Raw genomic sequence first — 23,654 nt, forward strand, 5'->3', positions numbered from 1 at the left:
TCACTGAAACTGCCATGGCCAGCTCAAAATTCCCTCCCAAATGAGTGGATTTTCTGCTTCGGGCTGTTTCAAGCTTCACAGGCTTCTGCTCCCCTCCTAGCAAAGTGGGGTGGGAGCTCTGCAGAGTGGCAGCTCTCCTCCCAAAATGGTTTACACTCTTCTGCAAGATCCTTCAATTACAGAAGACTAAATGTTATTTAATTTGTGACCTCGTGTTGAATAAGACACAATTAAATTCTACCTCTTGTGAATTTACAATGGGGAATTCTCACCTGTGATGCCAGATGAGTCCTAACTGTTCCATGCATGACTCAGACACCCAAACGGCTCCATTAATGACTGTTTTAATAAATGTTCTATCTTTATACAGACAATATCCTGCCCTGTGACAAGCCTGGCACGAGGTCAAACCAAACCTTGGTCCCACGGTCGGCCCATGCTGAGGACGAAGGCAAACCTGGTGATGCCAAGCATCCTGAGGGGCTCTGACACTCCAGAGACGTTCCTGGTGTCGTTCTTCCCGAACCCCCCTCGCCCCCTCGCAGGTGGGTAATGGTCGGGTGGCACATCCAGGGGTTTCGGCCCCAGCCCCCTCATTGGTGTCCAAACTGTCTCAGTGGATGAGGGCTGTGCAGCGCAGCAGTGAGAGGGGAGCGGGTGTCTGGGAAGCCTCAAGCCTCCGTCCCTTCCCTTCGGCAGCGCCAGCACATCCCCCGCACCCTTCCTGTCCCCCCCGCGTCCTCGGGCCGCTGCGGGCGGGACCGGACTCTTATAATTTTTTTTTTTTTCAGTGGCTTCAGCTCTTCATTTCCGTCCATCTCCCTCCTCCCGTTCCCGTTGTATCTCGGTGCCAGAGCTCCCCTCTTCCCCCGCACGTCCGGGGGCTCAGCCCTTCCCCTCTGCCCCAACACTCTGCAGCCTTTCTCTTTCCTCCAGGAGCCCCCAGCCCCTCGCCGCCGCCTGCCCGGGGCTCTGCCGCCTCCTGGCCCGGAGGAACCGGCCCGTCCCCGGCCTAGCCCGCTCGCGTCCCCCGAGACCCCGCTCCCCTCCTGGGACCCCCGGCCCCGCCCCGGGCGGGCCCCGCCCTCCCTGCGCCCGCTCCCATTGGCTGCGGCCCAGGGGGGCGGGACCGCTTTGTGACGTCACGATCAGCTGTCGGAAGGTGCCGATTTGTGCGGGGGAGCGGCGCGCGCTCGGCAGAACGGCGGGGTCCGCACCGGCACCGGGACGGGCACGGCTACCGACACAGGCACCGGGACGCACAGCACCGGGACACACAGCACCGGGACACACAGCACCGGCACTACCTCAGCGCCTGCCGCCGCCCGGGACACGCAGGGCCGGTGAGTGCCCGCGGGACGGGGTCGGGGCCGGCCCGGGGCTTTGCGGGCCCGCACGGCCCGGGCGGGGAGCGCCCGGCGGGGGCGGGGGTGGCCCGGGACCCCTCGGCTCCGGCCCCCCCGCGCCCGTTGTTTGTTTCTTCTTCACCGGATTAAGATTGGCGGTCGTTCCTCGCTCCCATTGGCTGCGCTGCGGTGACGTTGCCTCATTTGCATTTGACATTGAGACGTCAGAGCGCTCCCCCCGTGTCCCGCCGTGACCCCCGGGCCGGGGCCGTGGCGATGCTGGCACGGGGCATTGCCCGCCGTGGGCACGCGTGGGTGGCCCCGGGCCCCTCCGCGCCAGTCGCTGCTGGGGCTTTTCTCGGCAGGAAACGGGGATGCGTCTCCCCCCGTGATGTTTAGACGCACTTCGGGTGCGAAACGTGGCGGTTTGGAAAAGGAATGTGAATATATAAATATAAGTATGTGTCAATCTATGAAATATGTCATGGAATCACAGAATGAGTCGGTTTGGATGTGACCTTAAAAATCATCTCGTTACAACCCCCTGCGGGGGGGATGCCCTGGGAGGGACACCTTCCTATTCTGTATGTTATATACTGTATAAAATACAGCATATAGTATACTATATATATATATGCTGTATGAAATAAATTTGTGTAAAGAATGTAAATAGATGTAAATCTCTAACACAAAATATTATCTATTTAACTTATTTCCAGGAAATCCTTGATGCTTTGGATTTAGATCCCTCTGTCTTTAGATCTTGATTGTCTTTGTAAATCCCCCCAGGTTTTATGAGATTCAGAGGCTTTAATGTTTTTGTTGAGTTTGGTTGTGCTGCCCGGGGGGGGGCTATGTGGAAGGGGAGGTGCTGGCAGTGCTCAGCTGAGGTTTGTGCCATGGGGCAACTCCACCACATTCCAGGGTGGAGTCCCTCAGGTACCAAACACAGCATCTCCCTCTGCTATTGTACTGCTCTAAGGGCACCTCCTTTGGGACAGCTCAAAAAAGTCATAAGTCCTAAAAGGGCCGCTTTCCTCTGGATTTCATGTCTCTCACCTCAGCTTGGCTGAGCCTGGCAGGCCCTGGAAACTAATCCTGCTCCCATCTAGGGGGACTCATTGTGGAAAAACTTGGACTTCGTGGAGTGTAAAAGCAGGTTAAAAAGGACATTTTTGCTCTTGTAATTCTTTTATGCACATAAATATACATATTTGTATAGGGGAGCTACAGCCCTGCTCAGAGCACCTGAGCAAAGAGACTGGCACCCTGGCATCCCAAAATAGTGGATTAAACTCCCTTGAGCCCAGCAATAGCCAGTGCTGAAGCAGCACCAACGAGGGCTGAGCTGGGCGGGTGCCAAGTGCTGTTGCTTGTTTGGCCAAGGTTTTGCTGGGGTAGGAAACAATCCCAGAAACCCTCCCAGAAACAGGTGTTGGGCTCTGGTACAGGACTTTGCTGGACCTCCTTTCCCACCAGACTTTATCTACAGAGTTCCAAGAACTGGTTGTTTTGCTCTAAAATAAATCTTTCCTCTCCTTTTATCTTTCCTCCCCCCAAAATACCCCCCTTCTCCCCCCTCAAACAACAAACTTACCACAAAAAAAGACAAAAGCTGTCTGCTGTAGCTCACTGCCACTCTTGGGAACCTGTTGTCAAACTGCTGCTTATCTGCATGAGCAAAAAAGGAAAAAAGAAAAGTTTTTCCCCAGGTAATAAAATGGTAACACCTGCTTGTAATTAGACTGGAAAACAAGTGACACAAACTTGTATCTGAGGGGTTTTTAATGCTGACTGCACAGTGAGTCCTGCTCTGGTGAGGGGGGCCCTGAGTGGCCTTGGGGGAGCTGCAGGAGCTCGGGGTTCTTGTGGTGTGGAAGTGCAGTGCACCAGGTTCTGTTCAGGCTCTGTGATCTGGGGAGGCTGTAAGGCTGGGCTGCTCCCCTCCCTCCCTCCCTCCCAGTGTGCAGCTCCTTGGGATGCTTCACTCCTTGGGATGCTTCACTCAGCGCATCCCAGAGAGGAACGCTCTAAAATTTCATAGCATGGCTCATGGCAAATCTAAAATTTCCAAGATCCTGCCAGCCCCTGGCAGATTTGCCAGGACCGTGTGTGATGATATCAAGCAGCACGAGATCACATTTGCCCTTGGGGTAAGGACCTTCCTGCAGCAGTGACAGAAGAGCTGCTGTGAATGCAGAGATCAGCTCCAGGAAAACATCTCCTCATTCTGCAGGGTCCCCCTCCTTCAGGTAGGGTCTGGAGGAGCATGTGGGAGCTCTAGTCTCTGCTGAGACCCCAGACTGGCTGAGGGAAGGCCTTCCAGGTCCTGTCTTGGTCTGCCATTAATAAGAAGAGTGTCACGATGAAGAGTTTTTTGGGATTTTTCAAACTGCTCTCTGCCTTCCCCCCCTCTACTCCTCTGATCTGCCATGGAAGAGGCTCTGGCTCAGCCTCAGCCTCTGTTTTGCTGGAATCAGTCTGTCTGTGCTGGCAGCACCTCAGGGTGCAGCTCTGCCCCTGTGCCCAGGGCTCCCCCAAGGCAATCCATCAGTGAGATCAGCTGGACCTGGAGCACAGTAGTTGTGGGACCTAATTCAGCGTTAATTCAGCCCCACCAAACTGTCCCAGGCAGGTCCCTGCCAGCTCTGGTCCCTCCCTTGCTGGGGAGAGCTGGGGGACAGCCCAGGGATGATTCACTGGGCATTTCTGGAGTCATGAGCAGAACTCCCCTGAGCTGCCCAGCTGCTGGATCCCCTTCTGTGTTTTGTGTTTCTGTGCCAGGTTTAGGATTTTCCTGCAAGCAGCACAGCGAGCCTTTGAAACGCTTGTCTAATTTAGGTAAAATGAGCTGAGAATCCCATTTCCCAAGTGGGTTGGAGGAAGGCACCTGATTTGTACCTCTGCCTCCTGCTGGGCTGACTGCGCGGGGTATTCTTAGCTGTGCCGAGGAAGGGCCGCTCCCGCCGCCTGCCAGCAGCATCCCTCCCGCCGCCGAGTATTTATGGAAACTTTCAGGGAGCCTGTTGCCATTTCCAAGGGGAGTTGCTGTTTTCTTGCGCGCTGGGACTTGAGAGCCGCCGGTCCCGCGGCGCTGCAGCTCCTGCCCCGAGCTCCCGGCGCATCCCGGGGCTCTGCTGCCCTCCTGCTCCCTATTCTTAGCTCCTGGGGTTATTTGCAGCCACGGTGACTCAGAAAACTAATTATTGTGTCGAGGTTTCTGAAGGGGAAAAAATAACTTGATGCATTGTGGTTTCTTTACTTCCACTTTAAATTTAATATTTTTAATACCTTCTGGCTTGTTGTAAAATGTTGTTGGACTTTCTGGAAGGATTGTGATGGACATAATTCATTTAGAAACTTGTCTGTCCCCAGGTGAGTGTCCCTGGCGGGCTGTCCCCTTGTGCTGGCAGTGCCTGGTTTGTGGGAGCCTGGGAAGGATGGCAGCTGTCCCGTGGTGGTGGCCCCAGCTCTGGCAGGGGACAGGGGACTCAGTGTGTGCTTTCTGGGCAGCTCAGCCCCAAGAGGGTGGCACATAGGCAGTCCCCTTGTGTCCTGAGCAGGGACACCTGGGACACACCTCCCCCACAGCTGTGGGGCACCTGCAGACACAGGAAAGCTGGAAGAAGGGACCTGAGAGGAAGAGAAGGCATCTCCTGGTCCAAACTGGTTCTGTGGGCACCGCCTCTGCCTGGTGACCAGGCACAGATTGACCTCAGTCCCCTGTCAGGGACACAATCGGGTCCCTCCTGCACTGCAGCTCCCATTGAGGCTGCCAGCCCTCCATGCCCTGGTGTAAATGGGGAAAATGTTTGCTGCAGGGAAAGCAGAAGCACTCCAAATACCTGGATGAACTTCAGAGCTTGATCTGCTGCTGGCTGCTCCAGAGAGAAGTGCTTGGTGGAACCTGCAGGGATGGAGGTGGCACGTGGCCATCTCACTGGGCAGGAGCTGGCCAAGGAGTCTCTAGTCTTGTGAAGGGCTGGGAGGTCACCCAAGCCCTCTACAATGAGCTGATGGATGAGCTTGGTGGCTGCCAGGGAGGGCCTGGAGGGTCTCCCAGGCCAGGAGCTGCTCCCTTCTAGAGGAGTGGGAGAGTGCAGACTCACAGACTGCTTGGGGTTGGAAGGAACCTTACAGAGCATCTCATCCCACACCCCTGCACTGGGCAGGGACACCTCCCACTGTCCCAGGCTGCTCCAAGCCCTGTCCAGCCTGACCTTGGACATTGCCAGGGACCCAGGGGTAGCCACAGCTGCTCTGGGCAACCTGTACCAGGGCCTGCCCACCCTCACAGGGAGGAATTCCTTTCCAATATCCCACCTAACTCTGCCCTCTGGCAGTGGGAAGCCATTCCCCCTTGTCCTGTCCCCTCCATCCCATGTCCCCAGTCCCTCTCCAGCTCTCCTGGAGCCCCTTTAGGCACTGGAAGGAGCTCCAAGGTCTCCCTGGAGCCTCCTCTCCTCCAGGTGAGCACCCTCAGCTCTTCCAGCCTGTCCCAGAGCAGAGGGGCTCCAGCCCTTGGAGCATCTCTGTGGCCTCTCTGGACTCACTGCAGCAGCTCCACATCCTGCTGATGTTGGGTCCCCAGGGCTGGGGCAGCTCTGCAGGTGGGGTCTCACCTGGGTGGGCAGAGGGGCAGAATCCCCCCCCTCACCTCTGCCCACGCTGTGGGATCAGCCCAGGGCAGGGTTGGTTTCTGGGCTGCCAGTGCCCATGGCCAGGTCACATCCAGTTTGTCACCAGCAGCACCCCCAAGTCCTTCTCCCAGGGCTGCTCCCCACCCAGCCAGCCCCAGCCTGTGCTGGTGCTGCCCTGACCCGGGTGCAGGACCTTGCCCTTGGCCTGGCTGAGCTCCATGAGGTTCACCTGAGCTCCTCCAGCCTACCCAGGACCCTCTGGGTGCCCCAACCCCTCTGGCTGCTGAAGTGACTGCCCCACACAGCTCAGTGCCATCCCCACACCTGCTGAGAGCTCTGGAGAGCAGAGCTTCATCCTGCTGATTTCAGAGACAGGGTAAAGGAGAGGGGAGGATTAATGCTCATTTTGGCCCTTGCCTACATTTTGGCCTCACTCCTGCCTTCACCCTGCAGGTTTGATCCTGAAAGCTTTGCCAGGAGCTTCCTGCAGCTCCCTGGGCACCACCATGGGGCTGGTCCAGCCCACCTGTGGCACAGAGTCTCTTGCACCAGGAAAGGAGTCAGGACCCCCCATGTTCCCTGGCTTGGGGAGAGTGACAGCTGGAGATTTACTTGAATTCTTTGAGGACTGATCCTTTAAAATGATCCATTTCAAGTTTTGCTCTTAGGGGAACTTTTAATTCTCTCCCACTTCCTCCACAGCTATGGCAGCTGCCTGTGAGCCCCTGTGCCTTAACTTAAGTTACATTTGGGAGAGAGGACAATCAAAAATAATAGTGTCTGTTGTGTCCTCAGAAAAGACAAATTACCTCTGGGTTGGGGTGGACCTGAGGAATTCAGGTACCTCACTTCCCTTCCTGTGGTTTTCTGGGGACCAGTCCCTAAGCAGGCAGGTGCTCTGAGTGGTTCCTGGGGGAGCAGCTTTCCTGCTGTCCTGTGAAAGCTTTTATCATCATTTAACAAAGGAAAACTAAAAGGTTTTGATCGTGTCAGTGGCCATTTGACCTTGAGCTTGCTGGAGGATGAGCCCCTGGCAGGGGCTCCCAAAGCCAAGGCTGCAGAGCATGGGAAGCACTCGGTGCAGTCAGAGACTCCAGGCTGTCTTAGGCAACAGGGACAATCCCTGCCTGCCTCAGCCTCTGACCTGTGCTGGCTGCTTGGGAGCTTTTCTGGGTGACCTTGCCCTCAGCCAAACTGAGGCCACTGTCTTCCCCTGTCCCTGTGTGCCAGACCTTGTCCCCAGCTCTGCTGTTGGGTGACATCCAGATCTGGGCAGGGACAATGACTGACACTAGCATGAGTAAGTCAAGAGCATTGCCAGTGTCCTCCTGGTGTGGTGGGCTTGGGCACAGCAGAGGGGACCCCGCTGTCCCCAGCCCCACTGTGTCACCCTGAGGACCTCCCTGCTGGCACTGGGCTCAGCTTTGGCTCAGCACTTCTGCCAGCCTGGCAGTGCCCCAGCTCAATGAGCACATGAGCCCACTGCTGGCCTCACACTGAGCCAGGGCCATGGTGGCCTTGGAGGACTGACCCCTGTGACCCCTGTGACCCCTGTGACCCCTGTGACCCCTGTGCCTGCCAGGAGCTGCCCCAGCCTCTCCTGCCCGGGCACCTGGGGAGCAGCAAACAGTGGGAGACTCTGGGACATCACCAGCAGGAGCCTGGGAGCTGTGGTGTTTCTGCCACAATTAGATATTTAATAAACATCTTAAATAATTAATATTCATGTCATATTAAAAGGTATTTACTGCCTAGGTGAGTGCTCAGGCAGGTGCCAGGTTTCCAGCCTAAGCTGGTGCTGAGGCCACCCCTACCCTCGGGGCTGCCAGGGTGGCCTTTGCCAGCCTGAGCTGCTCCTGGGGGCACGTGGGCATCCCGTGGGGGCAGCTCTCACTGAGCTGGGAGTGGAACACAGCAGAGTGTAGCCAGAGCCCAGCTGGGCACCAGCCCCTCTGTGTGGTGTTTCCCTGACTTATCTGAATGTGCTTTGATGATCCAGGTGCAGGGGCAGTCTGGCTGAGTTCACTGAGAGCACTGCAGGGTCACAGCATGGCTGCGGGCTGTGGGCTCACAGAAACCACTCTGCCGTGTCTCAGTGCTCAAACCCTCCCTGCTCAGTGCCTCCAGAGGAAGCCAGGGACCCTCTCAGGACACAGAGCAGAGAGTCCTCCCTGACCTCCTGTTCTTCCTGGCGAGAGTCTCCACAAGCCTCAGCTGAGCCATCCCAGAGTGGGTGGGAAGCTGGAGCCCTGAGCACTGCAGTCTGCAGGAGGGCATGGCTGTGGCTCATGGTTTGCCTTGTGCCCCTGGGGCAATGGGAGTCACCAGGGACCTGCTCTGGGGGACAGGTGGAGTCACACTGCTGCCCTGCCATGCCAGGGAGGGAGAGCTGGCTGTTGCAGGGCTGCCTCATGCTCCATCACTGCCTTCTGCAGCTGGAAGTGTCTGAGATCAGGGCCCCTGAGCTCCAGGGGATCCCATCCCTGGGGAAGGCTCCTTTTGTTTCTCATTTTCTGTGTTGTAGAGCAGATGCTGTTCCTCCCAAGGCACCTGAGAGACTGCAAAAGGCATTTCCATCCCACAGGGATGAAGAAAAGAGTGCCTGAGCCCCAGAACTGCAGTGCTCAGGCCAGCCACCTTGGCAGGGTGCTGGGACTGGGGAGGCCAGGGGGCAGCAGGGCTGAGCAAGAACTTTTCCTGCTGGAGGATTGGGGTGTGCATGGACACGTGGTGCTCCTCTACCTTCCCATTCCACTCTGCCTGCAGCAGATGGAGTTTCCCTGGGTGCAGCATCACTCAAGCTCCATGGCCCCTTGGTCCTGACCTGGGCTTTGCCATGAGATGGGGATTGACCCTTTCAATGCACCCACATCAGTGTGTAAGCACGGCAGCACCCAGCTGTCCCTCTCACTGCACTGAGCTGCTGCTGGCATTTTATGGCCTTTTCATGCCCTTTTAATGTCTCTGGACCAAGAGGCACACAAATAACACACAAATAATACTCTGCACCTTTTGGCTGCCACTCCTGTGCCTTGCCAGGAGCTTGGCAGACATGAATGAAATGAATGAGTGCTGACCTCCCCCCACACTGTAGGGAATCTGCTTTCCCAGGGATAAAACAGTGATGAGCTGAGCAGAGGTGAGGCAGAGACCCACAAAGGGCTGGGATGAGAGGCTGGATGTGAACAACAGTGTGTGCTGGCAGCCCTGGGAGCCAGCAGCATCCTGGGCTTGTCCTCACAGGGTGGGCACCAGATGGGGGGGATTCTGCCCCTCTGCCCACCCAGGTGAGACCCCACCTGCAGAGCTGCCCCAGCCCTGGGGATCCAACATCAGCAGGATGTGGAGCTGCTGCAGTGAGTCCAGAGAGGCCACAGAGATGCTCCAAGGGCTGGAGTCTGTCAGGTCTGGAGCCTGACTAGGAGAGCTGAGGGTGCTCACCTGGGGGAGAGGAGGCTCCAGGGAGACCTTGGAGCTCCTTCCAGTGCCTAAAGGGGCTCCAGGAGAGCTGGAGAGGGACTTTGGAAAAGGGACTGGAGTGACAGGACAAGGAGGAATGGCTTCCCACTGCCAGGGAGCAGGGTTAGATGGAATATTGGAAAGTAATTTCTTCCCTGTGAGGGTGGGGAAGCTCTGGCACAGGGTGCTCACAGCAGCTGTGGCTGCCCCTGGATCCCTGGCAGTGCCCAAGGCCAGGATGGATGGGAGCACCCTGGAGCACCCTGGGACAGTGGGAGGTGTCCCTGCCCAGGGCAGGGGGTGGAATGAGATGAGACTTCAAGGTCCCTCCCAGTCCAAAGCAGTCTGGGATTCTGTGACAGTGCTGTCCTTGTCCTGCCTGCTGCCAGGAGCTTGGCATGTTTGCCTGACTTAGGGACACCCTCTGCTCTGTCCCTGCCAGCTCCTGGGGATGGGTCTCCTGGGACACCCCACCCATGAGGATGGGGCCACAATGAGGGGCTTGGTGCAGGTGGGGACTGCAGGGCACAGGCTCCCAGTGCTGCTTCAGATACAGCACCAGCTGGGACAGCCCATGGCACAGATCAGTGCCAGAGGCACCTTTTGCTGTGCCCTTGAGCCCACCCGAGCCCCTGGGACGCAGGAGGGCCACACTGCCAGCCTGTTTTAATGTGCTGTTCCTTTTTCTCTCCCTTTTCCAGGCCTTTGCACTGAAGCCAAGTGAAGCACCTCACAATTGCACTGCACACTGCTCAGCCGTGATTCCTCTGGCAGCCAAACCTCTCTGTCACTGACACCCCGAGGGCTCTTTCTCCCCTCCCTGCCCATCTCTCCTGTCTGTGCCTGGAAGCTGGTGCTCAGCAGTAGCTCTATCTCCCTGTCCATCCTGCTGGACTGCTCCCCCACCATGTTTCAGCGTCTCACCAGCCTCTTCTTCAGTGACAGCAGCACGCCAGAGGGCCTGGAGGAGCCCAAACCCTTTGTCCAGGAAGAGGAGGAGGAGGATGGCTGGCTCATAATTGATCTTGCAGGTGAGCAAAGCAACAGAACTGTCTTCCCACAGCCTCTGCTGCACCTTGTCTTTCCAGAGCTGGGCAAATCCTTATATCAGCAGATGGGCTTACACCACATGGGAGCAGCTCTGCCCTTCATTTTTTCTCCCCTGGTCCCCATGCTCTGCCCGTGGTCACTGCAGCAGCCTCTGACCTGCTCCTCCTTTTCCCTTTCCTCTCCCAGTGATGGTTCTCAACTTTCTGCCAGTGTGGGAGCAGCATCAGCATCTCCAGCTGGGGTTGCTGCTGCCCAGAGGCCTCCAGGTGCCTCATGGCAGGAGGGGAGCCTGGCAAGGCAGGGACATCACCCAGAGCTTTGGGGTGATGCTGCCCACAGGGGTCAGGGGGGAGGGGTCCCAGGCTGGGCAGTGCCATGGCCTGGGCTGAGCTGTGCCCTGGACAGCAGCAGTGTTCCAGGAGGAGGCAAGCTCAGCTGCTCCCTGCCCTGCCCTGCTGAAAGCACACTGGGAGCCTGTTCCCCTGGGGAGGGGATGGGGCTGTCCCCATGGGAGGGCAGGTGGGAGTGGTGCCTGTTCCAGTTGGGGATGTGCCACCAGGGATCTGCCCATGCTTGGGTCATTTGAGAGGAGTAAATCTCACCTCCATGGGGGTTATCTTCCCAAATTATTCCCACTGTCCATGCCAAGCACAAGGGATGTTTGGCACCAGGTACCTGTACCAGAGCCCACAGGGCTCCCCATTCACAGAGCATCCTGAGCCCTGTGTAACACCAACCAGGCAGATTGAATTGCTCCTGTGTAGATCTTCTCCAGCTCTGTTCAGACCTTGGGGCTTTCTGTTGTAGATTGATGACTCAGCCAATTGCAATGATGTTTTTATGACCTTTTCCTTGCAAATGCAGCAGCAATCAGAGACAAACCCTCCTGCCTGTGCAGGAGCTCCTGAGGCTGTGCTCTGCTTTGGTAGCCCCTGGTTGGTTGTGAGGCCCCAGCTCAGGGAGCACAGATGTATCCTGCAGGTTTGGGAGGAGGGGTTTGTCCTCCCTCTTGCAGGCAGCAGGTCTCTTGGCAGATGTTCCCTGCCTGGTTTTGTTATTCAAGTTGTTCATTAGGGTGTTTTTCCCATATGCAGTGACCTGGAGAAGGGACCAGAGCAGGGACAAGACTGGGATGGGGGACAGGGCCAGCCCCATGCCTAGTGGGAGCACTGGAGAGCTGTTGGAGGTGGTGGGTGGTGTGGGCATGGGCAGCTGTGGAGGCTTCCCTGTGCTCTGGGCATTCAGGTGCCTGTGCAGGGAGGGTCAGGGCAGTGCCATGGCAGGGGGGTTGTTGCAAGGAGGTCCCTGGAGCAGTGGGCATGCAGCTGCCACGTGTCAGGGCCAGCTGGCAGCAGCTGCAGCGAGCCTAAGGCATGCCAGGAAGAGTCAGGAGCTTCCCTAGCCAGAGAAATGCTGTGCCCTGATCCCTGGGTTGAGGCTGCAGATGGCTCACAGGGGACCAGGGCCTGACTCTGGCACAAAACACTCCCACGTTTTCCCAGGGAAGTGCCTCAGCTCTCAGGGCAGCACTGGCTTCCAGCAGTGTCTGCCTGTGAATGGCACCCTGCTGCTAACTCAGCTGCACTCTGTTCCCACCGCAGTCCCTCAACAGTGGGGGACCAGATCCTTTCAGCTCTATTTCTGGGGCTTGAGTTGTACCAAACACTCCAAGAACCAAACCCGGAGCCCCATCCTTCCCTTGGAACTGTGGGGGCCAGCAGCTGCTCCCAGCCTGGCTCCCTCCCAGCAGCAGAGAGGCAGCCTAGGGAGCCTCTGGATTCAGCCTCTGCCAGCCTGGTCATTGCCCCTTGTGTTGCAAAAGGCACCAGAATTACTCAGACCTTCCTGGAATGTTTCTGATGCTGCTCCTGTCCCCTTGCTTAGCCTGGCCCTGCTCAGCACCCAGGGAGAGAGCAAAGAGCATTTCCCAGCATGTGGCTGCATCACTGAGGTACTCGAGGATCCCAAAATATTGCTTTGTGACATTAAACCCCACCTTGGCAAAGGATGGGCACAGTGCCCAGGATGCTCTCTGTGCCCTTTGTGGGAGTGCTGCTCCAGCCCAGCTCGGTGCCTGTCCCCAGGCTGACAAACAATCTCCAGCCCGGCATGTCAACAGCTATTAATAGGCTGATATCCTCTGACCTGGAGAAAGACATTCTCGTCTTTGGAAGGCCAACTGTGGCCTGTCCTGGGCCCTGGGCTGGGGCATCAGCTGCAGGAGGAGCTGGGGATGCACTGAGCCAGGAATACCCAGCCCCATGCTCTGTTTCTCCACACAAGAACAGTTTCATCTGTGCTTCCTCCTGCTCCCTCATCCAGCTGCAGGATCCATGCAGATACTGCAGTGCCTCCCCCTCACCAGTTCCCTCAAATCCCTCCGATGAGTCTGGCAATGGGTGTGGGCATCCCCACGTTTGGTGCATGCTCCTGCCCAATACAGCCCCAGTAATCCCAAGCACAGGCAGCCGAGAAAAGCAGCGGCCCGAGTGCTGCTGCCAGGCAGAGGTGAGGAAGGGAAGGGATGGGAGGCTTGGGGGGTGTCAGCTTCTGGATCAGCGACTCAAAATTTGGCCTCTAACAGGCTGGAGTTGAAGGCACAGTGCAAACCTTTGCTGAAGAATTTATTCCCATGATTTCTTCCAGAGAAAAGGTGTGGACTGTTTTTCTGCTGTGTGTGCTTGGTTTCCGTGTTTGCGGAGTGCTGGGTGGTGTTTGTGAGCACCGGCGTGTCGGCATTCCCGGCCCGGCTCGGCTCGGCTCGGGTGCCATCAGAGCGGGGAAAGCAGCGTTTTTCACTGCCTGAACTTCTTCTCTCCTTTTGAGAAGGAAAAAGCCCCTTGCTGCAGTAAACCCTGCCGGTGTGGCAGCTCTGTGGCTCGGCCTGTCCCGGCAGAGCCGTGTCCGTGCCGGAGCGGGGGGTTCGGCGGGCCCGGTGTGCCGTGTGCCGGCCGTGGGTGTCTCTCGCACTAACGATGCCCCTTTCTCTCCTCCTCCCTCCCTCCCTCCCTCCCTCCCTCCCTCCCTCCCCCTGTCCATGGTGTGTGTGTGTGTCCCCGCTGCCCCGCATGGCTCTGCACCCCCGCCCCAGGCAGCCGTGCCCGCCCCGGCCCCGCTCGCCGCCCGGCCGCTGGCGGTACCGGGCGCTCGGCGCGGCCCCGCCCGACGCCCCCCGGTCCGCCTCCGCCACCGGCTGCTTCCCCGGCTCCGGCCGGTCCCTGCTTGATGGACGAGAGTTGGTTTGTCACCCCTCCCCCCTGTTTTACTGCAGAGGAGCCCGGCCCCGACGGCGTGGGGAGCAGCCCCATGGAGGACCTGCTCATCGAGCACCCCAGCATGTCGGTGTACGTCACCAGCACCCTCGAGGTGGATGGGGAGGGCCCCGAGGACGATGCTGCAGAGTGAGTGCACTGTGAGGGTGTGGGGGGGCAGCAGCCCCAGCACCCACTGAGGGACCAGGGCTGGTCCTGCCATCCCAAATCCCCGCCTACACCCAGGAATGTTTCACCCACAGACATAGCGTGGCAGTGGGGGACATCAGTGTCCCCACACCCACCTCAGGGAACACTGCATATGTGGCAGGGTGCCCCAGCTGTCACCATGCATGGCTGGCAGCCCCCGTGTCCAAAATCCTCTGCCAAGGGGTCTCAGTAGCATATTTGGGTGGCCGTGGCTGCAGGATGTGAGCTTGGCACTGGGCTGTGCTGGGACAGGGCTGCATTCATCTCCCCTGCCCTTAGCAGGGTCTCCTGGCACGGCCACCTTTGCCAAGGCCACTCCTGCCGATGCCAGTGCCACCTGTCACGCGTCCAGGGGGGGTTGCCAGGCAGGGCTTACACCAGGGGTTTGCATAGGCATGGCCCAAGCAAAGCAAGCCCAGTGGGACAGGGTGGCCTTTGGGCACAGTGGCCCCCTGAAGACCCCTTGGTCCCTCAGGCAGGAGGGTGCTGCAGCCCCCCTTGATCGCCCGCCTGTCCCCAGACTGGCCCAGCATGGGGGTGGGTATCTCACAGCTGTGGGGAGTGGGACACTTCTTGCCCCAAACCCCAGCTCAGCAGTGGGGAAATTAAACAGAAATGCCCCAAATAGCCCCTTTGCCCCCCCAGGCCTGTGGGCTGGAGCTCTCCACACCCATTTCTGGGGCCACATCCTGGAGCTCTGTCCTCCCTCCAGGGCTGCTCTCCCCTGCCCTGCAGCCCCCAGGGAAATCCTGGAGCGTGCCCACGCTCAGCCGGACAGCTGCTGGACAAGCCCTGGCTGCCAGGGGGGTGCCACGGGGCCCCTGCTCTCCCCCAGTCCCAGCCCTCCAACTCCTCCCCTGCAGCCCGCAGTGGGGCAGGGGAGGAATAAGAATTTGGGGTGAGTTTTGCTCCAGGCCAGGAGACTGTTCCTGGTTAGGGGGCAGCATTTCTAGTTAGAGGACGGCATTCATAGTTGGGGGTGCTATTCTTGGCTAGAGAGCACCATTCCTGGTTAGGTGACACTGGTCCTGCCTAGTGGACACCATTCCTGTCTAGGTGACACCATTCCTTCAGGACCTGTCTCTTTCCAAAGTCTCCCTGAGAGCCAGAGCTTGATGTCCAGAGTGGACAGAGTGTTCTGGAGTGCCTCAGTGCTGGAGGGGGGCAGAGAAGGGCTAAAGGGAACCTGAGACTAGCCAAGGCTCCAAAGGGGTCACAGTGGGACGGAGACAGGCCAGGCTCAAGGGACTCAGATGCAGTGGAGTTCTTGGTGGTGTCTTGATTTTTTCGGGTGTCCCAGAGCCTGCCTTGCTGGAGCATTGCTCCGCTCGGCAGGCGGCTGGGGCCGGAGGGCCGTGGGGCCGGAGGGCCGTGGGGCCGGAGGGCCGTGGGGCCGGAGGTCGGTGCCCGGTGTCCCCCGCCTGCCGGGGCGGCCCCGGTGCTGACGCCGCTGTCTCCGCAGGGACGTTCCGGAGCCGCGGCCGGAGCCGCCGGTGCCGCAGCGCGGGCGGGCGCTGCCGGTGAAGGCGGCGGCGCTGGACAAGGCGGGGCAGGCGCAGCGGGCGCAGCGGGCCCGGCAGCTGGCGGAGCGGCACCGCCTGGCCCAGAAGGCGCTGCAGCGGCAGAACCGGGCCCGGCAGCGCCCGCCCCGCCGCGCCAAGCAGCTCCCGGGGGCCTTCGTCCACCAGCCCTGCCAGCGCCACTGCAACTACTGACCTCGCTCCGCCGCCCAGGGGCTCCCCCCGGCCGGCCCCGGCCCCGGGAGCGGCCCCCACGGACACCGGGGACACGGCGGCGGCTTCACTCCGCACCCCGCGCCCGCACGCCTGACCCGCGCTCCTCATCTTCCTCCTGTACCTTCACCGTGTCCCCCGCCCTCGATGCCGGCTGGGCCGCGACCCCCGGAGCCGCCGGCATGGAGCGCCACGCTACCCCTCCCCAGCTGCCTGGCAGCGTTCACGCGGGAAATCGGAATTCCCGGTGAAATCACCTGTTCCTGAAATCACCTGTTCCCGGTGAAACCTGTTTGTCCTGATAAGCCTGTGACATCAGTGCCTTTCCTCACATCATGACTCCATGTACAGCCTGGCTGGGATGTCACAGAGACATCGAGCGGGAGTGACAAGAGCAGTGAAGCCACAAGATTTGGCATTTTTAGGAAAATCTCATCAATGACACTAAATATTGCTTCCGCCCTGCAAAACCAGCAAACACTTCTCTCCCTCCTTGATTTCTTAGCTACATTTTACCATGATAAGATACTGCCCCACTGCCAGTCCTGAAGGGGCTTGTGGTTGAAAGCGCTGGTAGAATCTCCATGGCTGGGTCAGCCAGGCAGCTCCTGGTGCCTCACGGTGTTGTTTTTTTTAACAACCTTAAAAGGAATCTCAGGAATCAAAGCACCGTCCCAGCGCAGCACCGGAGCCCTTGGCTGCCGTGCCAGGAGGGGTGGCCAGCCTGGGGTGGCATCACCGTGGCTGGGGGTCCCCTTTGAGCAGCCCTTTGGCCCTGGAGCAGTGGCCTGCCCCAGCCCCAGCTGTGTCCCCAGGGGTACGCCTGTATCTGTGTGTGTGTATTTCTCTCTGTTCCTGGACGCTCAGAGGAGGCTCTGTCAAGCCAAGGCTCGCTGTCTGCCTGGTGTTAGTCCCCGGGAGGGGAGAGGAGGCAGGATCTGCACAGCTTCCCTGAGGTGGCCAAAGCATGTCCGTGGTGGTGGTGAAGAGATGCTGAAGAGGAGGCTGGAGGGAAGAGCCTGAAGTAAGGACAAAGATGGATCTGGGAGCCACTGCAATGGGTCAGGATGGGGCAGCCCTGAGTGAGAGGATTGCTGTAACAGGAGCTGTGACAGAGGCATCTTCTTTCCCCGCTAAAAATGGCATCCTTTCCTGTGAAGGGCCAAATTCACCGCTAGACAATGCTAATTTCTAATGAAATCCCTCCTCTCTCTGTGATGGACTCCTTCTGCCTTTGGAAGAACATGGTCTAGGCTTTTCACTGGCTCCAGCACCAGCTGAGACAGCTTCAAATCCAGCAGAAATTTGCTGATCTGCCCCCAGTTCGCTCCTTTTAGGAACTGGTTTTACACCCTCTGCCCTGGGAAAGTGTCCTGCTCACGACCACAGCCTGGATTCCCACCCTCTGAGACAAGACATACCCCCACAACACTCCAGAAAATCCTGATTTCACCAGAGGTTCTTCCACTCACCATGTTGCATCCCTTAATATCAGCTGGGGGCCTCGGCTGAAGGAATTGTGGTGAGCCCAAACTGAGACAGCTGATAGTTATTAATTCTTTTAATGAGATTAAAGCCAAAATGAATCTTCTCAGTAGCAACAGCCCCTAGCTCCGGGCCAGCTGCCACTGCTCCCCTGCAGCATTTCCCCTTCACTGCTCTGCCTGGGCTGTCCCAAAAGCTCAGAGCTGGGCAGCTCCGGAGCTCTGCATCCCGAGAGGGGGAACTGTGAGCCCTCGGCATTGCCCTGCCCTGCTCGGGCCTCCCACAGCCTCTGTCCCGGGCCAAGCCTGAAACCACCCCGAGATCACCCTGCTGGTGAAGAGACGGGCATCTCCTGACTCCAGGGCAGCGTTTACCTCCTCTGGCTTCCTGGGCTTCACACTCAATGCCTTTGTTTGCCCCTGCAGTGATGCCTGGGCTGGCCTGGGAGCAGGGCAGTGCAGGGCCAGTGGCACAGGCAGGGGCTGAGCCCGTCTGTGGTGGGTGCTGCCCTCCCATCCCCGCAGGACACCGCTCTGGGGCACCAGGGTTGGGGGGGGCGTTTTCTCTCTGGGGCCAGCACACATCAAGAAGGGCAGAAGCCAAGCACTGTCCAGCCCCCAGCTTGGTCTCACTGCAAATTCTCCTGCTGCCAGTCCCTCTGGAGCACTCCAGAAATCAGAGGCTGGCTGTGACCCCACTGCCCCCTTGGCAGCTCCCAGAGGAACAGGCTGGGGGAGCAGTGGCCCCAAGCAGATCCTGCCATGTCTCACCTGCCGGGCTCTCCTGTGCCTGCCCAGCTGCTGGAGATGGTACCCAGGAGAAATCCCTTATGGAAATCCTCCCGTGCACCTTTCTCCTCTGCTGTGAGCCAGCCCTTGGCCGTGTTCCTGGGGGACTTGTCTCAGCCTGGCACTGCCAGCAGCACCCGGCCCCCAGTGCCCATTTCAAACAGGCGATCTTCTTCCTCTGTCCCGGTTTTCAGAAGCAAATTCAAACTCTTTCTGTGCCAGTCTGAGATGTCTTTCATCATTCTGTGCCCAGCCAGCACAGGAGATGAAGCAGAACTATTACCACACTTTATATCCAGAGTATGTTTATAAAATATTAATAAATTATTAATAATGTTTTCATGAAGAGGTTAATCCAGACCCTGAGCCTCTGGTGGGTCAGCAAAATGCACAAACCACAACAAATGAGCTCCTGCAAGTCCCCTCTGTTGTTTGCACTCTTGCCATGCATTAACACCTAACACTCACCTGCCAACCCTTGCCAGGCCACTGTCACCCCCAGTGTGACCCCCCCCTCCCTGTGCTCTGGTCAACCTGTGCTTTGCAGAAGACCTGCAGGGTTCTGCTCCTGCCCAGCAGCAAGCACAAGGCCTGGCCGGGTCCCAGGCCTCCTGCCCAGTGCTGCCAGAGCAAGAAAACCCCTTTTCATTGAGGTTTTTTGTCTCCTCGAATCTTAAAACAAATGAAAGGTGCTTAAGAACTGAGAACTTCCTGTGTGTGCACCCATTTGCATGTGTAGATATTTCAAAGCCCAGTGTGGGTGTTCAGTAGCTTGTTTTGGGGTTGATTTTTTTAGGGGTTTGTTGAGGGTTTTTTTTGCACCCAGTATTTGTGATGCACTGTGTGGTGCTTCCAATGGGGAGGTTCTGGTTTGCATGGAGCTCTTGAGCTGGTTCTGCTGGGACAGGTGGGGTGAATTTTGCTTTCTTTTCTGTACTTGTGTAGGGAGAAACTACAGCATGGACTCAGGGACAAACCAATCTGATGGGGTCTTTAAAAATGTCTTTTTCCCAGGCTTCTCTGTTAGAATGTGGGGTTTGGTTCTGGGGTGCTGCAGGGATGTGGCCTGTGGCAGCACGTGGTGGTGACAGGAGCTGCTCTGACACTCTTGTGTGATAAAGAAATTGTGGCCATTCGTGGTGGGATCATTCCTGGGCTGCAGCTCCTCTTCATTTGTTCATGACCTGAAAATTCACCTTTACAGCCAAATGTGGCTGGTCCCTTTTTAACTGGCTTGTGACCAAGCAGGTACAGATTTTCAGCACTGAGCCTCCTGGGGTTTGAGAAGTGCAGCAGGACTGTGTGTTATGGCCTGACCCACCACATCACTGGGATCAGGGGACAACCAGGATGGGGAAGCCATTGAAATCATCACCTGGGGACATGGTGACAAGCAACTGAAAGAAATTTCTGTGTTTCTTGCAATGAAAGCATAAAAAAGGGAAGAATTCCCAGTGGAGAGGCCTGGGCAAATCCCTGTTCAGTAAATGCCAGCTTTGCTGGGCCGTGTGTCAGACACCTGAGCTGGCTCCAGCCCCAGCTCAGGGGGCAGCAGGGCACTGGGGCAGGCTGGGACAGTGCTCTCAGCAATGCTGGAGTTTGTGAGACCCCTAAGGGAGGGAAGAATCTTCCCACCACGGAAGCCCCTGTGGTGCAGGGATGTTCTCCAAGTAAGATTTGCCTCTGCTTGCCTGGTTCTGCTCTGGCAGATGAGGAGGATGAACCCTCAGAGTGTGATGGGACAGGAGGGACAGCCCTGCTGGGGAAGTGCCTCCTCTTGGGCTGCACCAGTGCCCCCAGGCCTCCAAGGCTGTGCTTGCTGCACTGGCCAAGCTGTGGCCATGGCACACTCAGGGCCCCTCACCAGCAGCCACAACAAAGTTCTCACACCAAATTCTGGCTCTTGCTTGGCACCACAGGGCTGGAAGGATGCCAAGGGAGTGGGGGCAAAATCCTCCTCCCCTGTTGCTCTGAAACTTGCACTCACAAATGCTCTTTCTAAGAAACTCTGCTGCAAAAGCCTGGTCTGGAAGGAAAACAATTCTTTCCACTGGAGTCCACATTTCCTTCTCATTATGCAGAACATCAGTGCATGGCTCATCCCAAAGATCACTGCTACGGGAATCTTCTCTCTTTAGGCTTGTTTCTAATCAATAATTTTACATTTACATCATACTAGTACTTTTTCCTCTTCTATTCAGCCCTAATGGGGAGCCAAATACCCACTTAGATGTCTTACCACACCAGTAAGGGAAAAAAAAGATAAAAAAAATACTCCAGTAAGGTTCTAGGCTTGAGTCCCACACTTTGCAGTTGCCCCTCTGGATCAGTACCAATTCCATTGCCCTGCATAAAGTGGAAATTAAACTTCATGTGAATTTATTGAAAAACAAGTGAGTCCCCAAAGATCAAACATCTAATAATTAGGAAACAGTAAGAAGACATAAGTCACCTCACGTCAAGAGAAATGCTTCTCAGAAGGCAGCACTGGACCCCACTGCCCTGGGAATGGCTGCTGGCAGTCCTTGAGTCTTCCCTGAGTCTCTGGGTTAGAACAAGAGGCCATCCGTGTCCAGCTGGTGCCACAGGGACCCTCGAGCCACCAGGGATTGTCAGCTGCCACCACTCCCAGCCTCCAGTTTGCTGCTCCTCCTTTGCTGCGTGCACTCAGCAATAGCTGCTGGTGGCAGGAGGGGAGCATCAGCAGCCCAGTGACCCCCCAGCTTCTCAGAGCTTCCCCCCAAGCCCTTCTCCACCATGGACTGTGGTGGCCTCCTCAGCACAGCTGATGGCAGGGACCGGATCCTGAGGAGGGACATCCACGCCCCTGGCAGCAGCCCCCTCCCAGGGACTGCCACAGGGACCTACCAGGGACAGGAATGGGCCTTAAAAGGGGCTGATCCCCTCAGGGCTTGTCTTCTTCAAGGTGGAGCTTCCCACCTCTCAGATCTGCTGCATACAAAGTCAGGAACCTCCTCTTGTCCTCATGGGCTCCATCCCCTTCCAATTCCCATCACTGGAATGGCTGCCACAAGTTGCCTGAACGTGGCTCTAGGAGCTGGATGCAGCAGTGGGAAGGGCTCTGCCTGCCTGAAGAGTCCCTTCTTTGCTGAGAGGTGTCCTCAGCCCCACTGGAGATGCCACCTTCTCCTTGCTCATCTCCAGGATCCCAGAGCCCTCCCAGCCCTGGGCTCTGGGCAGCTGCACACGCTTGGCCAGGAGGTCTCCCTGGTTCATCTGCCTTCCTTTGTGCTTCTTGAAAACCTTTGTCATAAACCCACCTCCCTCTCCTTAGAGGAATGAGGATGATGAGGGTGAGCACCTCCATTCAATAGCAAAGGTGGCTTTTATGTGTGATCATTTGTTCAGTTCTGTGCAGAGTGGTGACAGCCAGGTGTGTCCCCTGTCACTCATTCTGAGCTGACACCTCCCGGGCTGGCAAGGGGGCTGCTTTTCCAACCCCATATTTTGTACAGGGATGCTGCCCCATGCTCCAGAGCACAAAAAGAGCTGCAAAGCTTTGACTTCGTTGCAGCTAAACCTGAAAATCCTTCTGCCTTCCACTCTGACCCTATTTCATTGCATGGTGGGTGGGAAGATTTTATTCTTTGCAAATGAAGGGGAAAACAGTGCAGTAAATTCTAAGTGTAGCTTAAAAATAGGTTGCACAGGGGAGCCCAAAACTCCTCTGCTCTTTCACATTCACCTCATGTACCCTTGCTAGGGAGCTGTGAGCAGCTGTGCCCAAGTCTCCCTGAATTCTTATCCTCAGCTTTGTGCTTTGGGAAGTTTGGGGATGAGGGAGCAGCACAAGGTGTAGCAGTGACATTTCCTCTTGTGTCAGAACTGTCCTTGCACAGAGCACTGCAATATTCTATCTGTGTCTATCCACCCCTGGTACCTGCTTGTGAAACTCTTGCCCACACATTGCCCTCCCCCATGTGGGGCTGACTGACTGTACATGTGCCTTCACCCTTTTTCATGGTTTGGCATCTTTTTTTAACACAATTACAGAACTTGAAAAAATCACTGAACTGCAGTTACAAGTCCTATGCAAGAGGTGACCAGGGAGTCAGTTTTTGGTATTTCTGTGTTTCTATGTTGTTTTCAAAGTCTCTGTGGGGTTTTTCAGAGAACCCCAATAGAATGAATGCCCCAAAAAGTTTTTTTTGTTTGGTTGGTTGTGGGTTTTGTTTTGTTTTGTTTTGGTTTTGTTTTTTTTTTTTTGTTTTGGTTTTTTTTTGGGTTTTTTGTTTGTTTGTTTTTTGGGTTTTTTTGTGAGTTTTTTGTGGCTTTTTTTCTAAAAAGCATTTAGCATTTTGGATATACTAAATCTCTTAGGCAGCTTTGTAAAGCTCTAAACCCCAGTTGCCCCCGGGGCCGTGTTTGGAGAGCGAGCAGGAGCAGGAGCAGGAGCAGGAGCAGCAGGACGGATGCAGGAGCGCCAGGACAGACGGACAGATTCCGTGGCTGGACAAGGTTGCCTTAAGCCTTCCCTGCAATGCCCCGGAGAGTGTTCGGTGCCCTCCCGCCTGTGCCCGGGGCAGCCCGGGCAGAGCAGCTCCGCCCCGGCTCTGCCTTCGGCTGGCACAGCCCCACGGGGGTCTGGGAGAAGAGGCAGAAACCCCCCACGTTTTCTACATCACCTGTGCTGTAGGACTGAGACCTCGTCTGGAACTCGAAGCTAACGAAATCCGTCCTTCTCGTGTGTTACGTGTTCAGTTGGTGTAAGCAGGGTTCGTAGGAAGGGATGTCTCCTCCTCGTAGGACATTGTGTAAACATTTGCTGTGTGTCAACTGCCTGGGACACATTGTGTAGTGTGCCTGTGTGTGTGTAACCTGGTTTTGGTTGTTAGGTTATAATGCTGTCTCTTGACTGAAAAAAAAATCTAATATAAAGAAAAATCACAAGAAATAAAAAAAAATATATATTTAAAATCTATTTTATGTGTATTTCTCTAAAGCCTGCAATTAAATCTGTCTGCAAAATTCTTTGGTTTTTTTAAAAATGTTTTTAAAAGAAAAACATCCCCTTTGAAGACAAGGACACACAGGACAGAGGATGGCACAGGCTGAGGGGTTGGAGGGGATTTTCCCCCTCCCCATTACCAAACCTTACAACTCAGCAGATAATGACAGAGCTAAAGCAGATGTTGATTGCCTTGAGAAAATCCCAGATCAGCCAATCTCTGCAGCATCAGCTGTTTCTCCAAGCACAGTGTGAGATCTTCTCAGCACCCAGGAGAGGCAGAGATGCCTCCAAGGTGATTAAGGACTTGGAGATGAGGAGAGGCTGAGAGCTGGGACTGCCCAGCCTGGAGGAGGTTCAGGAGGATCCCGCCCTGTGTGCAGATTACTGATGGGGGAGTGCAGAAAACAGCACTGGAACATTCTCAGTACAGGGACAGGGTGAGAGGCACAAATTGAAGTAAAAAGAAATTTCACTTAAAGATAGGAAAATGCTTTTTCACTGCAAGGGTGGTTGGCCACAGGAGGCAGGTTGAGAGGCTGAGGAGTCTTCATCCTTGGAGATACTCAAGATGAGAGGAGACATGGCCCTGAGCAGCTTTGGGCAGGGGTGGGATGGGGCTTGCGCAGCCCAGAGGCTGTGCCAGCTCCTCCAGCAGAGCCGAGCCGAGGAGACACCCGTGACCCCCCAGCTGCTGGGAAAAGCACTTCAGAGAAATGTTAG

The 23,654-nt window shown here is 56.7% G+C and overlaps 1 protein-coding gene across 2 annotated transcripts; it reads left to right on the forward strand.

Moving 5' to 3' along the window:
- Positions 1 to 1,160: 1,160 nt before the first annotated feature.
- TP53INP2 (tumor protein p53 inducible nuclear protein 2) lies at positions 1,161 to 22,904 on the forward strand. 2 transcript variants are annotated; one of them, XM_036395970.2, is made up of 4 exons: positions 1,161 to 1,343; positions 10,147 to 10,476; positions 13,587 to 13,896; positions 15,419 to 22,904. In XM_036395970.2, the coding sequence occupies exons 2-4, from the start codon at positions 10,353 to 10,355 to the stop codon at positions 15,669 to 15,671; spliced, it is 687 nt and encodes a 228-aa protein (XP_036251863.1). In that variant the 5' UTR covers positions 1,161 to 1,343; positions 10,147 to 10,352; the 3' UTR covers positions 15,672 to 22,904. The 2 variants fall into 2 exon arrangements, with proteins under 2 accessions (XP_036251863.1, XP_036251864.1); XM_036395971.2 differs by having other exon boundaries at positions 13,767 to 13,896.
- The last annotated feature ends 750 nt before the right edge of the window (positions 22,905 to 23,654 follow it).

Source organism: Molothrus ater, chromosome 17 (assembly GCF_012460135.2).
Source record: "Molothrus ater isolate BHLD 08-10-18 breed brown headed cowbird chromosome 17, BPBGC_Mater_1.1, whole genome shotgun sequence".
Lineage (NCBI taxonomy): Eukaryota > Metazoa > Chordata > Aves > Passeriformes > Icteridae > Molothrus > Molothrus ater.

Coding starts and splice junctions, on each gene's coding strand:
- TP53INP2 (XM_036395970.2), top strand. CDS start 10,353: ATGTTTCAGCGTCTCACCAGCCTCTTCTTCAGTGACAGCAGCACGCCA. Junction 10,477..13,586: donor GCTCATAATTGATCTTGCAG/GTGAGCAAAGCA, acceptor CCCCCGCCCCAG/GCAGCCGTGCCCGCCCCGGC. Junction 13,897..15,418: donor CCCGAGGACGATGCTGCAGA/GTGAGTGCACTG, acceptor CTGTCTCCGCAG/GGACGTTCCGGAGCCGCGGC.